This window comes from Chironomus tepperi, unplaced genomic scaffold (assembly GCF_022539635.2).
Source record: "Chironomus tepperi strain 1889 unplaced genomic scaffold, CSIRO-AGI_Ctep_v1 contig_172, whole genome shotgun sequence".
NCBI classification, from domain to species: domain Eukaryota; kingdom Metazoa; phylum Arthropoda; class Insecta; order Diptera; family Chironomidae; genus Chironomus; species Chironomus tepperi.
The window spans coordinates 491,295-509,369 of record NW_027226294.1 but is presented as its reverse complement, the minus strand read 5'-3'; the positions used below and the strand labels follow the sequence as shown (position 1 = coordinate 509,369).

General features: G+C 33.0%; 1 protein-coding gene across 1 annotated transcript in view; it reads right to left on the bottom strand.

Moving 5' to 3' along the window:
* Fs (Follistatin) overlaps nucleotides 1-18,075 on the bottom strand; it is a 31,438-nt gene that overhangs the window by 1,341 nt on the left and 12,022 nt on the right. The window contains exons 3-6 of the mRNA XM_070638383.1: nucleotides 17,552-17,997; nucleotides 17,266-17,398; nucleotides 14,490-14,723; nucleotides 4,845-4,957 (exon numbers count right to left, since the gene is read on the bottom strand). Of these exons, the coding sequence (XP_070494484.1) occupies nucleotides 4,845-4,957; nucleotides 14,490-14,723; nucleotides 17,266-17,398; nucleotides 17,552-17,997 (926 nt within the window). The remainder of the gene's footprint in view (nucleotides 1-4,844; nucleotides 4,958-14,489; nucleotides 14,724-17,265; nucleotides 17,399-17,551; nucleotides 17,998-18,075) is intronic.

Genomic DNA, 18,075 nt, shown 5'->3' with positions numbered 1-18,075 from the left:
ATAAAAAAGGTTTTTTTAACATCGTAAAATTTCTTTTAAAAGCTACAATTATTACTCAATCGCTTCCTTCATTTGATCGTTTTCATTCATCAAAAAAATAAGAAGCGTATAATGCATATGCGGCAGTGACCTTCAAGAACACTTTGTGTATGTACACATAAATTATTATTATTCTCTTTCCTTTTCTCCTTTCTTTTTTTTGGTTCCAACTCATTCTCTCTATTTACCCACATTTATTCACAAAATTCGACGCTCCAGTTCCCCTTTTTTTTATTAATTTCTGTTTTCACATCATATTTCTCCAGGTTTTGTGACTACATATTCAAGTAAGTACGTGTTGCTTTCAAACACAAAACATGATATACATATTTTATATTCCTGTATCACAAGAAACTACATTTCATAGTCATATATATGAATATGATACACCTGATGCACAGTTTCAATTTTAGAAGAATGGTATGAAGGAGATGTAAATAAATACAAGGAATAAAAAGAGGGCATGAGAAAAAAAAAGTATATACAGAATCTGCCTTTTGGCAAGCAGCATACATGTATTTGAATATTATAAAAAAAAGTCACCATAATTATATGATCAGACTGCACATTTATTGATTGTTTGCTTTTGTTGGAAGTAAGCCATCAATTTTTTACAATCCATTCAAGTCGTTACATTAAGTTCCAATTATAGTATCTGCTTAAATCTCTATTTAAGTGATGTAAGTTGTGATATTGAGATAAGCTGTGAGCTATAGACTCGTTGACGTAGGGATTTCGAGCTTTAGTCAAGTAGCTAAGGAACCAAGAGTTCTCTATATCGACATAGTTGTCATTTGAAGCTCGGTAGTCTTTATTATAGGCCAAGCATAGGAATACAATCAGAATGGTACGATTTCTACCACAAACTGTGAGTAAGCCGGTCTAGATTTAAACGTGAGGTTAAGCGAATTCAACTATCATTACCGGATCGATCTATCAAAAGTTTACATAAGGGAGGACAGAACCTTAGGTATCTTGGACTCTACAATTCAAATAAGCATCTCAAAAACGTAGACTAGGCAATTTTATAATCCATTGAAATAAGGAATTCCAAGAATTTTGAGATCATCAGACTATTTCCTCTAAGCTCCACATACTCGAAAGTCATACGGAGTAGAAATGGTAAAAAGCAGTATCTCCATCAAACTAGAATCACATTTGCTTAATCCGTGCTTTTTCGATGCCGTGTGCTCTTTTGCGCCCGTGGACGACCCAAGAACTCTTGGAATTAAGCTGTCGATAGAGACAGTATTTTACTTGGTTTTGATAATTGGCAGACGAAAGCAAGTGAACGTGTCAACTTGTCATCTAGGGTAGGCCATAGATCACAATTGATCTGTACAGCCAGCGCAATAAGTAAGTGCTCCTTTTAAGATAGGGGCATAGCTGGAGTAAGTAACACTAAATATTTAAAACTATCTTATCTACCATTAATAATAAATAATTCCTGACAGCACAGTGTATTCGCTAGGCCATCGCTAAATCGCTGTATTAACGCTCAAACGTGAAGTGGCTCTGACGTCATTTTATGGTGAAAATGCGAATTTTTTGGGTAATTCCCAGCTAATTCCATTCGATTGAATTGTATTGACCATTAAAATTAGCATTTTGGACAAAATGTACTTCATACCACAGCAATTCTTCCACAAAAGCAAGTACATCTACGCATGGACATGTGTACATAAATTATGTTATGTTGTGATGCAATTAAAAAGCAGTTGGAAAAATCTCAGCTGAATTTGAAAGTGAATTGATGAATTGATTGCAGAATAACACATGAAAAAAATAATGCATGTCTGCATTTATATTTTCAAGTACAGAAATAAATGAAGGCAAATAATCACAACTGCTTCCCTTCCCAACCATCTCATTTTATTTATCGGATGCTAAATGTATAGAAAAAAAAATAAAGTTAAAAGCTGCTGCTGCTGATGATGATTATTGGGCGTTTTGAGAGGAACATCTGTCTTTTAATGCACACACAAAATGCGTCATAAAATCTCGGTACTTTTTTTGTGTCTTGAGATTTCGCTTTCCGCTCTTGAGGGAAAATGTATGTAAACTTGTTATATCTCATATTTTTTTTTGGTGATCAAGCAGCCACGAGGGAAGGAAAGAGTGAGTGAGAGAGAGATGGAAACAAGCAAAATAAGAATCGTCGATGCTGAAAAAACGGCATATACAGAAAAATTACCTTTTGGGCAAGGTAAAGACTTTAAAAAAAAAAGGAGGAAGGAAAGATGTAAGAATCAAAAGTAAGTACACTTTCATCCTCATGAAAACAGGTTTTAATTGTAATTTGCGATTATTTCTTCTTATTGCAGTCAGAACTTTATCTTCCAGAATATCTATGTACTTAAGAAACAACGAAGACAACGGCGACCGACGTTATGTTATGGATATTATTTCAATTTACGAAAACGAAAATAAGAAAAGAATTTCAAGATCATTTTCATTTCGTGAACCCTTTTGGCATCGAGACAGGGCGCATATTTATGCATACCCTAAATTTTCCATCTCTAAAAAGCATCAAGTATTAAAGAATTTTGAGTTGTTCTTTTATTACATTACGCTAGTGTTCGTCTCATTTCATGTCTTGTACATCTTCTTAACCACTATTTGCAATCCAGACAGATACTATATGCGCACATGTGAATATCATATGAGAAGTGCCTTCGTAATCAAGTTCAATGTCAGACGGAGAGCAAAAAAAATATTGCTAATGAATGAAATGTCAAGTGCCGTAATTTTGTCGTAAAAATTGTCTACGAGACATGAAATGGAGATGGGAATAGACATTGAATGATGCAATTAATTAGCTGTTGATCGTTTTTCATAAGATTATCACAATTTTCTCTTCTTCTCCCCCTTTGACACTTGATGCGTCTGCTTGACGCAAGTAATGTTGTTTTAAGAAATATAAGAAATCGTCGACAGTTGCTAATTGTGTAACTTTAATCTCTTAAATGCTTGGTCTCTGTTTTCGATAATATCTCCATCGTCTTTGTTTGTAAAATTTTGTATGTAAATAATATTTTTTAGCTAATCCTTCAAATTTATTGCTTGACATTAAATATATTAATGGGTTTATTGACGTACGATGAGTGAATTGACATGATTCAGGATAAGATGGATTCTTTTGCCTCAATATCAGCACGAGTGGGCAAAAACACGCTATAACTATTTGATGGTAAGTTAATGTCCAGGTGATGACTAGTTCTAACGTATTTTTGTCCACTCGGGCAGTGTTTGAAGTCGATTTTAGAACTTGGTTTATCGGTATATTACGCATTAAAAGCGGTTCGAAATCAGTAGTCACGATGTCGTCAAGGCAACTTCGCGTCTTGCCGTTAATACGACGACAAAGAGGTGATTTACCGATCATGTTGGTCTGTTTGGAGTATCTTTTAAAGTTCTCAGAATTTGATAAAGCAGTGTATCATAATCGCTAGGTTATCGCTTTGGAATCGTGTTCATGGCAAGATGAATTCTCGACACTAAGACTTTCTAGCACAGCTTGAAGACGACTCACAATTTATATGGAAAAGTCGAGTCGACTTAACAATTTGAGTCGACTTCGAGCTCTGATTCCCAGTCTAGGATCAAGACCGAGACTTTAATATTGGAAGCCAAAGTCGATTGAAGTCGACTTGAGTCGACTCGACTCGACACAGCTTGAAGTCGACGAGTCTCGATTTTATATGGAAAAGTCGACTCGAGTCGACTTCAAATCTCAAGAAAAATAATTTTTCTTAACGAAACTCATATCTGTTTGCGCTTGTGACATACAAAATAATTACCAAATCAAATTTTTCCGAATTTGATTTTTTTCATGCAAAAAACTTTCAAAAAATAAATAACTAATAGTCATTAATTGATTATCTTCTTTAATTTTAAAACATTATAATAAAAATAACAAAAAAAAATAAATTAAGACTTCGAATTTCTTTCTGTATTCCCTATTTCATTAATTTTTTGTCTATAAAGAATTTATCAAGACCGAGCAATCTTTTTATATGTAAATATATACTCAAAGAATTTTGATTGGAGTTATTTTTCTTGGTTTGAAGTCCTCGGAGTCTAGTCGACTTGCGTCTAAAAAAAATGAACTCGACTTGAGTCGACTCGAAGTCGTGTTGGTTTTTTCTTGTTTTTCGACTCGGTATCGGTTTGAGCCCTAATCTAGGTATCGGTTTCGAAGTTTCATAAAACCGAGAATTCTTTTTGCTATATGAGCCTCATAAATGGAGGATAAGCTAGCAGACAAAGAGCATGATTTCAAGAGCAATGAAAGCAGAGAACAGGCTTGCGAGCATTCTCAACTAGTTTATTTAAGTAAAGTTCTAGAAAGTATGTCCTTTGCTTGTTAGAGACTGTGAGTCTAAAATGTCTGAGTATTACGTAATATTGAAACATCCTCACTCAATTACTATAATTATGCGACACCTCTGAGAAATATTCAACTTAATGTATTACTGGATTATGGAATTGCTGCGTTTAATGAAAGCTTATAAAATTTTGGTGTCACCTTACTAGTTATCTTATACATTTAATTATAAGAGAATGCGAAAAAAACATGGCAATAAAAAGAAATAAAAAACCGTTGGTATATCGTGGTCATTTTTATCATTTTGCTGTACATTTTTATATTTTTGTGTACATACATAAAGGAAGATGAAGAGCATAATAATAATAATCATGATAATAAAAAGATTCAACTTGAACAATTAAATAAATTAAAATTAAGCTTTCCATTTCACTCACTTCATTTCGCGTGTGTATGTTTTTTGTTATGAATATCTTACCTCAACAGGACATCGTCCATTAGGTCGTTTGCAATAAACACATGATGGTTTATTTGTTATAAGATCTGGCAAGCATCGTTCCGTTTTCAGACAGTGATTACAGCTTACTGATTCTATAAGAACAAAAAAAATAAATTTATTAATAAATGAAACCATCGACATTTTGATAAGCATGAGTCAGATCATATAGCAAGACATTGCCAAAAATACAATAAAATATTAGATGCACCAAATCGTCTCGCGAGACGTATATATATATATTTAAAATAAGAAGAAGAATTAATTTGATGTGCAAATATTCTGTTCTTTTTCAGTTCTTCTTGTTCCTTTTTCAAATGTTTGCAGATTCATTTAACTTCGATGGATGATTTTGATATTTAAAGAACATAGCGGTAGCTCAATAACATAGTCAGATTACGACAAAAAAAAAGTTGTGTTTTTTTGTCTGAACTTCTATTGCGATGATGGTTAGACGCCACTGAATGTTGTTAACACAAATGAATTGCACAATCGTCTGCAGACACCACGATTACAAAATTGTTTATATTATTCTTATTATTCCTTTTGCAAAGTCACACAGAGGCTTTTGTCTCGATTGGATTTGATCATTTCAAAAGTCACTCACTCTTCTTAATATGACTGATTCTTAGATTGTGATAATGCGCATTCATTTTGTCTCAATTAACACAGGATCTCATGTAGTTTATACCATGCTACGGACATTCCGTCGATGTTGAATGTGTAGTCGGTGTCGCTCGGTTCCGGAATGGTTTCGTACTTAGTTCCCTAATTATTGTGCTACCGACCAAGCAGTCATGGATCGAGACTCGGCAGGGCAACTTTCTTATGGTCCATTTTCGGATCATATGTGGTGGAAATCGTGACGCACAGCATTCCTTTAAGTAATCTGAAGACAACAATAGCTGACAATAGCGTCATCAAAGGAGTATTTCTGATTCTACTATTGACTGTAGAGACCTACTGAGTGCAGTGGTCACACACCCATCATTACAGGATTAAATTCAAATTATTTTTGACAGTTGAATAAATTTTAATCAAATTCATTAAAAGATGGGTTGGTTGACTACCATTTTCCGAAGTGTAGAAGTGAATCACATGCTTATTTTATGTTTAATTTGCTTTATCTTGATTGCTTGTAACGAATTTTAATAGTTCAAATAGTTTAACGGATATTAAAAATTCAAATTTTAACAAATAAATTCCATTTTCTAACAGTTTTTGAAAATTTGAAAAACAAAATTAACGAAAATTTCGACATGTCCATAGCATGGGTTTATCCTAATGTTAATATGGATATTACATGCATTTCAATCAATTGTGACAAAATGCTGATCAGAAGTGCACATTAATGTGTGTTCACAGTCAAAATTGTATCGATACCAACAAAACATTTTGATTTTATTTGCTTGTTCATTTCCACTTGATAGAAGAATTTGATACTTTAACAGAGTCATGGCAAGAAGGAGAACACAAAAGTCATGGAATATTAAAAAATATTGTCAAAAAATTTTCATTTTTTTGAGATGATACTAATGATTTCAATAAATTTCGAGTAAGCACAACAAAAAAGCAGCAAGTAAGAATGAATAAAAAAAAATGTTAAGAGCGGAGCTCCATCAACAGGCATAAGAAACGTAAGGAGAAGAATATAAAAAAAAATAAAAACAAAACACGGAATGAGCAAGAAAAAAAACCAGCAACAAAGTGCACTTATTAATGTCTGGCGAATGTCTGGAATGAAATTGATGCAGGCATATTGAATGTAATTTTTTGGGAGCTCTTTCAATTGTTACATCCAAAAAACAAAAAAAAAAAATGTTTTTAATTTTTTTTTATTTCTTCTTCATGTTCGCTTGTGCAGCATAAATGAAATTACACAATGGCATGATGTCAGGTCGAAAACTTGAAAACAAATCTCACTTACGGAAGTAAATCAACAAGAAAGAAAAGTTAGTATTATGAAATACACATAAAAAGAGGGACAAGAGAGTAACTTTGTAACTTTGTAGCTTTTTTTATATTTTTTGATTCAAATTTATTTTATTACGGCCAGACATACGAAGAGGCACAAGCAGCACAAAAGAGATTTCATATGGTGCTTTTTCACGAAATATTTATTCTCGACGAAAATGCAACAACAACAACAATAAAAACCCATCATTCAGGTCCAAAAAGGAAACGAGCAATGGAGAGAATGAGAGCGAGTGAGAGAGATGGAGAGAGAGTGAGAGAGACAAGAACAAATGAAATGAATTGTAATATACGAAAAATTCCTGGAGAGCATTTCATTTCAACAATGCCGGAAGTATAAAAAATGTTTTAAACAACTGTAAGTTTGAACGTTAACAAATGTAATTTTTAATTCTCAGATTTTTATTTTTATTCTTACATTTTACGCCAGCCAAAAAGTCAGTCAGTCTATATTGGATGTAGATGGGCCGAAGGAGAAGGCAAATGAATATAAATGACAGGATAATTTTTTGATTGTAACTTTCAGTACTGCAAAAAAAAACAGGCATATGTGCACCTTTCTTTTTCACTTTATTGAAGAGCACGAAAGAGTCAAAGAACCTGGCAATTGTTCAGAAGTGATGTCTAAATTGAAAAATTGGATATCATAATCCTGAATCTTAAGAGATTTAGTTAGCCGAATGGAAGAGCTGATTGATGATAATAACGACCACGAACTTCGATTGTCCTTTTATTGTAACACAAAGAGCATGTTTTCATGGTACAGAAAGACCACTACGGTACCTAAAAGCGGTCTCTTTGCCTGTTATTGTTAGCAATTAAAAGTCTAAATTGAGTGATCCAAGATAAGTTTAGGTGAAAATTGAATTTTAGCAAAATATCGAGATACTTTTAGAACATAGCCCGACTCTAGAAGGCACACTATATGGAAAAATTGCCAGAAATCCGGCCCCATCTCAGTGTTCCCTTGCCCAGGCCAGGTTTATGGATTTTCGACCATTTCTACGCCGTGAGCTTTCAAGAGTCAGTTTTAAATTTGGCAATTTAAAGCAATTTAGGAGTTTTTTGAGACTAAGTACCAATAGACAAAAGTACAGGAGCAACTCGGCAATCCGACTTAAGTCAAAATGTTTGTCGTAACTCGGAGGTTGGTGGTTCACATTCCATTTGTACTGCTTCAGAACTTTAGATACATACTTTACCAGATGGATTTTGAATAAGAAGAAGATAAATTTGAACATTAAGAATTGCTATGGTATGATGGGGAACTGACGAATTGAGGAAGTGCATACGTTCTCTGTAACCACTAAATGCACTTTTGGCGATCGAGCGATGTGATCATGCCTTAAGCAATGAGACATCACAAGTGAATAATCCCCTCAACAAGATTATAACTTAATTACAGTTATACTGAGAATAGTTCTTTTAAGCGAGAAGAATGCAAAAGCCCTGACATGATCACAACAGACAGTTCACGAATATGTCATCATGATTTATGTCGTTCAAATGTAAGGTAATTTTTCAAGTGTTGTTGTACACCTCTCATGATAAAAGTAAAAGAAGTATCGGGAAAAGAAAAATGGTTGTAAGATAAAAAGCAACAGAAATTCCGAAATAAAGGAGAGGAAAAATACAGCAAAAGTCAAAATAAGTCCATTTGTTACACTTCTTTATCAAACGCATTGCGAATAATGTTAATGTTCAGTGGAGAAAAGCGAAGATGAAAAATTGAAATTGGACATATCTTAAAAAGGGAATGAACAGGCAAAAGAGGAATCTCATTGTACTCGAGAATTGATGACTCAAAATTGATTTGAAAATGTTTAAATGATCATCATTTGCCTTTTGAAATAGTCAGTCGTTACAATAACCCAACCCACCATATTATTTGAAGTTCTTTTAACCAAAAAAATTCATTTATTGTTATTACTGCTGTAAGCTTTTTTGAATTGCTCAAAAAATATTCAATGTGATGAAACTAATATGGACTTGATCGCCAGCGACAGAAGAAAGTGTGTTTTCGAGTACAAATAAACAAATTGGATGTAAATTAAATTTGAAAGTTATTGCGAATCGAATACTTCGGGTTAGTTCATTACTGCATGCCTACAAACTGCAGACAAAAACTACAGATCTGCATCCGAAGATACAGTTGAAAACTGTAGGCCTGCGAATTTAAAATGTAGGAAATACAAGGGATATTCAACAACAGTGGAGCGCAAACTTTTTTGTGCCAGGATATACCATAGCATTTTTTAGTACACCGTTTCAGATAAAGGATATCATACAGAAACAACAAGTTATTGCAATCGAGATTGGTAGAAGAAAGTGGCCACATTTTAAGGAAGCATGAAACAGACATTGGGTATATGGGGAAGCCGAAGTCTGATCAAATGTCAAGAGTGTACCTTCACGTGATAGCTCCTGTTACCACTTAACACACCGAAGATTTTCCGGGATCTTACTCCTCGCTTGTAGGGTGGCCGCCTTATAAACAAACTAGGGATCGTAGACTTACAAATTTCTATCTCTGAACTTTACCTGTCCCAAATTGACCACGTGAGGATATTTGGACTGGGACAACAATGACGACTCAATAGAAGATGAAAGACAACAAACTGTTGGCAGAAGGAAAATCCCTTAAGATGTTGACATTGATTCTGGAAAGCACATGGCGAAAAATCCGGCTCTTGCATGAAACCAGATTCGGTGAGAAACTTTCGAGTACTTAAGAAAACTAGGAATCTATTGAGTCGCATCTTATGTCGATCTAGTAAATCCTTCTTAGAATGCATAGAATCTCGAAAGAACAATAATACATTTTAATTATTTAGAGGCTAGTAAGTGTTCAGTTAATGACTACTTTTAACGTTCACTCGAAAACGACATGATAATCTATAAAATAAATTGACATTTAGCTCCGAAACTGATTTATATCATTAATGTGAAGGAATCTGACAGAATTTATGAAATATTTACAGATCCAGAAACTTTGGGTTAAAATAAACATTGAGTAATTTTGATAATAAGCACTTTTAATCAAAAGAGATTTCTGAAACCCAAAATTAAGAAACTGATAAATGTTATGCATACCGAAAATCAGCCTTTGATCAACAAATCGATATTTTTATGCTTCCATTCTCAACCCCCAATAATGTGCGGAAATTAAGTAAATGTATATAATTTTCATTCATCGATTGATTCTTTGTAAATATTGAGAAAACGAGAAGCGACAGTAATCATTAAACAAATCTAAATGGTGCAATAACTTATGCCAAATTTGTCTCTTCTCTTCTTTTGCTTATATTATTATTATTATCATTATTATTGCTCTGTAAAAAAATATATTCAAGTTGCAATTTACAGACACCACACCGGTCTCTAAAAGAATAACAAATATAAGGAAAGGAAAGAGAGGAAGATCATGTCCAAAATATTCAATTCTGCATTTTTTTAAGCTAAATTATATGTATATAACAATCCCTCCTACGTAAAGAAGTAAAGATGTCTCGAGAGACTTTTGCATATCAATCTTCAGACGCGACATCATCATGGTGAGATGATGTGAGAGAAGAAGAACAGTAACGAACAAGTGATTATATGGAGGTGTATCACAGTTCATTTTAAGTTCAGTGGTGGACAACCTTTTATTTTTTGAGGCACACCTTGATGGTGAGGCTCGACCGAATCCACACACGAGATACAGTATCGTGTCACACAAGATGTAACGTGTCACACTAGATGTAACGTGTCACACTAAATGTGCAATGTCACACTAAATGCCTCATGCCACACTATATGTCACACTAGATGTGTCGTGTCACACTAAATGTGTGTATCACACTAGCGTTGTGCGACAAAGGTTGTTCACCATAGTTTTACTAATGGAATCTTTCAATTCTAATGAATTTTATGGACTAACTGAATGACTTGCAATTAATGTATCGCAGCACACAGGTTACCCACCACTGATTCACTTAATGGATTCATTCAATTCTAATGAATTTCATCTTTTGGACTAACTGAATGACTTGCGATTGTATTAATTTCTAAGCAGGATATGTCTAATCGGATGGGGTCAAGATCCAATGTCACATAAAAATGCCTCATGCTGAGCAGACTTAGACAGAGTCTCTTTTTTTTATTCCAGCCATCATAATTTCATTTTATTTCCCTTCAATTAGCAAATTATTTTCATTCTTTATTGCTAATTCATTCCCAATATTGCGTGTGCAGATTGCATTACATGTAATTTATTTTCATTTTTATTGTTTTTCTTCAGCTCGTTTTCCCCTCTTTCTCTTCCTTTTTATGAATGCTGTAAATTTTCGTCTACCCAAAAAAAAAATACACAGAGAGCCTACTAAATGGCTTTTAATACACAGACGAAAACAAAATATCAAGTGAGTATTATTGAGACCATATCAAAATGCATTTTTCAGCATATAGGTATGCATATATATATATGCAAAGTATGAAGAGTATTGTGCAAGGAGAAGAAGGACAGAAGGAAATTAAGTGCATTTGCATTTGAGTATCATGATATTTTATAGCACTTTTATTGCGTCGTCTCACTGTCTTTATGTTTCAGATGAAACAGCACACACAAAAAAAAAAATGAGAATCAAAAGAAATATCAATGCAATAAATTTGTTTGTTTTATAATTTTCGAGTTGTCCGGAATCGACGAAAATGAGAATTGTCTAAAGGCCATAGCATGAGCGCTGCCATTATCATATAAATATATGAACATTCTCAATAATTGTCTTAAACTGACACTGAAAAATGAAAATTAGCAGCTGTAATCAAATTTTTTGTTCTCTTGCTGCCTTTCCTTTTATGCTTAATGCTCTTATTCCTTTATGAGAAAGTTCTGTTAAGTAATTAATTTAAGATGTATCAACAGACACATTTTTCATTGATGTGATTCTGATATCAGTCTTAATATTTTGCTGCTCCCGTTGATTTCCTCCTTTTGGCAATAAATTATGGGATTTGTTGCTTTATCACGTTCTACTTTAAGGAGGTCTACAGACAGAAAATTGCATAATCATTGGACGTTATTTATAAAAGAGCCTCAATGAGATGAATTTCTGCACATATCCAGCAACAACTCATTAAAAAGCATTCAAATGAGTTGAGTAAATATGAAAGAAATAAAAAGGGAATTGAAATTGAGAAGTAAATTAAAGAATGCAATTAATCACAGCAATGATAAAAGTTCTTGTTAAAAGAATAATGTTCACTATTCTGTGCATATGTATAAGATTTCATACTCTCTTGGACAGGCTATATGGATTTATTAGTGGCATTATTAGATGGCATTTTGATAATATTAAAGCTGGGATATGGTCTCTTGGTACTTAACAAGTCTGTATCAGACTTGTCATCCAAAGGACAGGTGCTGCGAGAAACTAAGTCAACAATACATCAGCATATGAACTTCAAGCTCAATTTGTGGACATAGAATTCCGATCGGTTCATATTTCAATATTTGCCGATCGGGAATTTATGCAAAATGCTGCTTTACATTTTACTATCGCTTAAGGTTCACAAATGATCCCAGCCTATACTAAACGAATGCTTTACGATGGGTAATTAGGGTAATTAGGCGATATCTGATGGAAGCTATGGATTAAAAATTTGATATGTACGTTTATCCAAGTCCGAGTGGATAACTTTACATAATGTCCAGTTAAAAACTAGACCTACGATCGACAAATGACATTTTCTCCGGATCGTTCCATAAAATTTGTCATTACTTGATCTAAGGTTATTTACTTTATGTCAACTGTTCCACTCGGGAAGCAAGTAAATAGAGCAACAGGAAGAAACAAATTTTTAGTACCGAAAAATCGATCAAGTACCATTCCTTGATTAGCAACCATAAAATACACCCTACAACATCCTTGCTCATTATGACAGAATGACCGTAACATCCTCTATCCAATTGCACTGGAAGTACATTAAGAATAATTCAATCATATGGAAGGAAAAGTTGTATTATTATTATAGTGAATACAAAAGAATGCAAGAAATGAAATTCTCATTGCTATTTGTAAGGTGCATTATTATGGGTCATTGAACATCATTTTGTGTATTTTTAACACGTCTCGACAATAAGTACATACGAGAAGACATAACATACATCAGATTAAATATTGTCAATATGTGATTTCAACAGTTGATTTTAAATTACATTATTTATCATACTTTTAAGTATACGTGATATAGCAATTATGAATGCAAGGCATGCAAAAAGGCTTAATTAGCAATTAATGCAAATTAACTGGTAATATCTAGCTGAGTGCATTCCAAGTTAGATATTATCAAAACATAAAATCAATATTTAAATAAATTAATGAACAATTTAGAGACACTAAAAATGCAAAAATGCATTAAGCATGGCATAGGATAATAAATATTTCTCTCGTTATTCATTTCAACATGAAGACTAATAAAGCTTTGGGGATTGTTCACAAATTACGTCTACGTTATTTTTACTATTGAGTCTGTAAATACAATAAGTTTCAATGATTGAATTTAATCTTTTAACAAACTCATTAAATTTGTAACAGAAATTTAAGATTTAAAAATGAATTCAAAATTAACGAAAGTTCAAGATTCAAAAATGAAGTTCAAAACTTAGGTTCGTAAAATTGTAAACAAAAAAAACAAGGTAAAAAGCGTATGAAAAGAAGAAAAATTTTAAAATTAAATTAAAATTCAAAGAAATCTGTACATCCTGGACAAAAGTAATACGATAACTGCCCTAGGAGAACAGGATTTGTTTAGTCGACTGTAAGTCTAGTTATGAAGTTTGACATTACAAGGTAAATTACAGAAAATTCATGGTTTTAACTAGAAGTATGATCGTTTAATCGTAGTCTGTTCTACTATGGATGGATGAGTAGGTAACATCCTAATTTGGCAACAAAGAAGATCTTTCCCTATATTACATTTAATAATCGAATATGGAATAATGTTGAAACTGGGGGACAGACAAGAGCTTGTTATACTACCCTTGGATGGAATCCACAAGGAAAAAGGTATCCAAGAGCAACATGGATTAGCACGGTAATGAAGGAAATAGCAATTGAGTCAGACGGAAATCAACCTAGTCTTCAAGTCTTGTAAGTAAGTAAGTAATCGAAAATTTGGTGAAATTTCGATCTACAAAACAATTCTTATAGATACCATTTGTGAACGACCTCTAATAGCAATTTAAAAGCCCCAAGCCTAAGATAAAATACCGCTAAATAACTCTGTCTTGTTGTTGTTAAACAAATTTGTTTCAACATATCTGTTTTTTAGAGGAATAAAAAGAACATTGCATGGAGAATGAATATTTTTCTCTCATTTTTTTCGCTCTTTCAAGGCCAATCACATTCATAATCATAAAATGAAATATACACGAAAGACAGAAGTTAAAGAAATTAACTAAATAAGAGAAACATGCAAAAGGATTAAGAAAAATATAAATATATATATTTTTTTCTCTTAATAATGATATTTATGTCATAAAATGACATTGTTGCGACAATGCTATCAATTAAAATTGATATTAAACGATTCTTCTTCTTGGCTACGTCTTGATTGTCGAAAATAATTTGAAAACATAAAAATGCAATAAAAAATAAATATCTTCGTTACCTGTACATGGGCCACGATATGCAGGTTGAATGGACTTTCCAATTTTGCATGACTTTTGTCTCAGTTCACACATGCTGCGATATGTTATACCATCAACACCGCATACAAGCTTCTTGAGATCTAACGTCCTATTCTTTTGTGAACATTTTGGACAGTTGATGCATTGTGGTAGGAAGTTTTGATCCTCAATGCACTGTTTTCCGTTAAGACAGTTGATAAATTTACACGAACCTGCTGTGAAATTAAGAAAGAATGAGAGAAATAAAGAGGATGATTAATTGTCATGACACTTGCTCACTTCACGTTTATGTAATTCTATACACACTGCAATAAATTTAATTATGCATTGTGTAATTAATTTTTAGTGTAATTTAAATAAACATTGTATGAGCTCAGATGTAATTAAGACTAATTTACATTCAGTAAATGGAATGTTATGTATTCATTGATGTTTATTAATTTAAACATCCTTACTATCTCTTATTGCCACCAAACTTATGAAAATAATTAACTGTTAACCTCACTGAAAACACTGACATCATGACCAGTAATTTTATTGTCATGTTTTACAACCATCATCAGTCGAATATTTTAAAGTCCAAGATCAAATTATAATGTTAAGCCTCTAGAATTGACATAATAAGATCGTTTGGAAGCGTTTGAGATCCGGGTCCTTTTCCACCCCGAGTGGAAAACTTTACATGATGTTGAGTTAGTTATAGACATACGATCGAATGTGGACATTGTTTAGAATTCAGATTTAAGACAAAAGAAAATAACGGTCATTCAAGATTCAAAAAGTAACGGCCGTTCAAAATTCAAAAGTAAAGTTCAAAATTGAACTTCGGGAATTTTGGCGGGAACTTTTTAGTATAAAAAGCGGATTTTTCGGAGAGAAATTCATTCTTAATAGAGAAGTCAAAGAGTAAACATTTAAAGGATAAAGGAAAAAGAAAAGATTAAAATATAGTGTTTATGTAATTATTTAAAGCGTTTGTTTTCGGTGTGAAGTTGAAGAAAAAACAAAAGTACTCAACACGGCGAACACAACAGCAGTAGAGAATCTAGAGACCGCAGGGTACTGGAAGGAGGTCGACAAGCAGTTACAGGAAGGACTGAGTATCAAAGAAGATTTAAGGAAGTGGGAGAAGTTTGCATCTGAGATTGAAAAGTGGAAGCAGCGTGAAGACCACGACAAGGAGAACATCGAGAGTGAACAGGAGCTTTGGGATAAGTACGTGAAAGAAGTTATTGAGCGTGAGTCAACAATATTGCTGGTAAGATTCAAAGAACCCTCACGTCTAAAGGCATACAGGATTCCAAAGCGAAAGCTATTTTATGACATATTTAGATGAGGAAAACTCATATATCGAAAATTGAAATTTTTGTCACTTGTCACCTAAGTTTTTCGACTCCCGTGATGAGAGAAATGACATTTGCTAGATTGTGACGCTCGGAAGTCAAACTTCAAATAAGACAGTTAAATATAGGATTTACCTTTATTCTATATTATAGCAATGCCCTTAAGGGACAACAAGAATTCAAAATTATTGAAAAATGTCAAAGCTCGAAGGTACCATCAAGTATCAAGGGGAAAATTTTCACATTTTTGGAATAAATCGAAATGAATATTTTTTTTGATATGCCTAACTAGATACATGAAGCAACATATAAATTAATTAATTATCTTTTCCATTGGATGGAAAGAGTATATAAAAAAGGAAGCAACAGCCGTACCGAATAAGGATTTTTTTGAAAGAAAATGATAACCAAATATATCAGTCTACGTCCAAATATCATTCAATCTTTTAGTGCACGTGCTTGATGAATTCATGGTATAAACATGAAAGTATGAATGATCGAGTCTGAATAAATGTATTTAAAAAAGACATTAAAAAATTTATATATATATATAAATTATCTTCCTTTTCTCGTCTCCCCGAAACATGTAAAAGAAATAAAAAATTCATAATTAAAACCTTAAACAGTCAGACGAACTGACTGACTCATGTGAATTGAATATGAAGAAAATTATACTTCATCCATAAAGAGAATTTTTGCCAGTTCTTCTTTTGCTGTTGTCATCTTTTTTTTTCATGAAATCATTACAAACAATCTGCATCCGAATAAAAAGTGTGCGCACACCTTTTTCGTCAATTGACTTCTTATTTCTTTTCGGGTTTCTTCCTCTTTCTCTTTCCACCTTTTTTTTTACTCGATATAGTGGATATATATGTGAATCGTATCGTCATCAAAACAACGAGAACAACACAAAACAAAAAAAAATATTTTACGTTCCTTTCAAAAATGTTTGCATTTTCGATTAGTGATGCTTTTTGGCATTGGTTACCAAAGATGATGATGATGCTACACTTGTCAATCTCATAAATATATTAATGTGCATTCTTCTTTACATTTGAGAATACACTCTATGTCATGAACAAAAAAAAAACATGGGCATAAGGTAACAGACTCTGTGGCTGAATCATTAATTCAGTTATTTTCATTGAGACCTTTTACTGCTACTGAATTCTGTCATTTGACGAGAAATTGTGTACGACTTGAATTTCGATACTTTCAAGCTATGTCGAATTCTGATTATTTTTTTTTTGTCTGTAACTGCCTGCAAGACTTGTATGTCATTCACATGTAGTCGCGGAGGAATGAAAATCCAGTCAACTAATTCATTCAATTTTGCATGCATTTGTTCTATCTTAACGACGTACATGAATTCATTTAGAGAAACTACTAAAGTACAGACATAGATGTAACTTACCTTTACAAAATCCTTGATGCTGAACTTCTAACTTTTTATTTTCTTGTCGACATGCTCGCTTCTGTAATTGACATTCATTTTTGTAAGTTTTACCGTCTGATCCACACACAGGGTTGTAATGTGCAAATTTAGGCTGTGAATTAATGAATACTGAATTAGTGAATACATACGAGTATCATGTACATGGATATGCTCACAAAATTGAGCATGCACAACTATATTGATTGAGTATACTCATGAGCATGGTCATTTAAGTGAATATGCTAAGGAATTAATCACAACTTACAATATTTCCAAGATAAAGCTCCTTAAAATTGGCTGTATGGATGCTGTTCTCATTGAAGTAACCACTCCGAAATTTCCACTCAATTTTTCGAGCAGCATTGCTCGTATTATTAATATTCTCTTTTACATCAATTGCAGCCTCCGCACTTTGGTTCAGTTTTTGTTGAAATTTCTTTACATTTCTATTTATATTGATGATTGTAGGATCATCATTTTGCATCGGTTCGGATATTTTTGGCGGCCTCACAATACTATAATGTCGATTAACGTTTTTCATTTCAGGTAATTGAAATGCTGTAAATCCTCCATTGACGCCCACTTTACGAGTTTTATTAATCGTTGCGGTCGCTTTACAATTTGGCGCGCAAACACATTTCGGTTGACCTCTTTTCATTATACACCGTTTGCCGTCTCCACACTTTGTATTGTCACAGGATTCTGAAGATTCTGTAGAAGAATTTTGTTTTTGTTAAGATTTATTTTTAAACATGCATCGGGGTCGTTAACTTATTACGTAAATGTAGA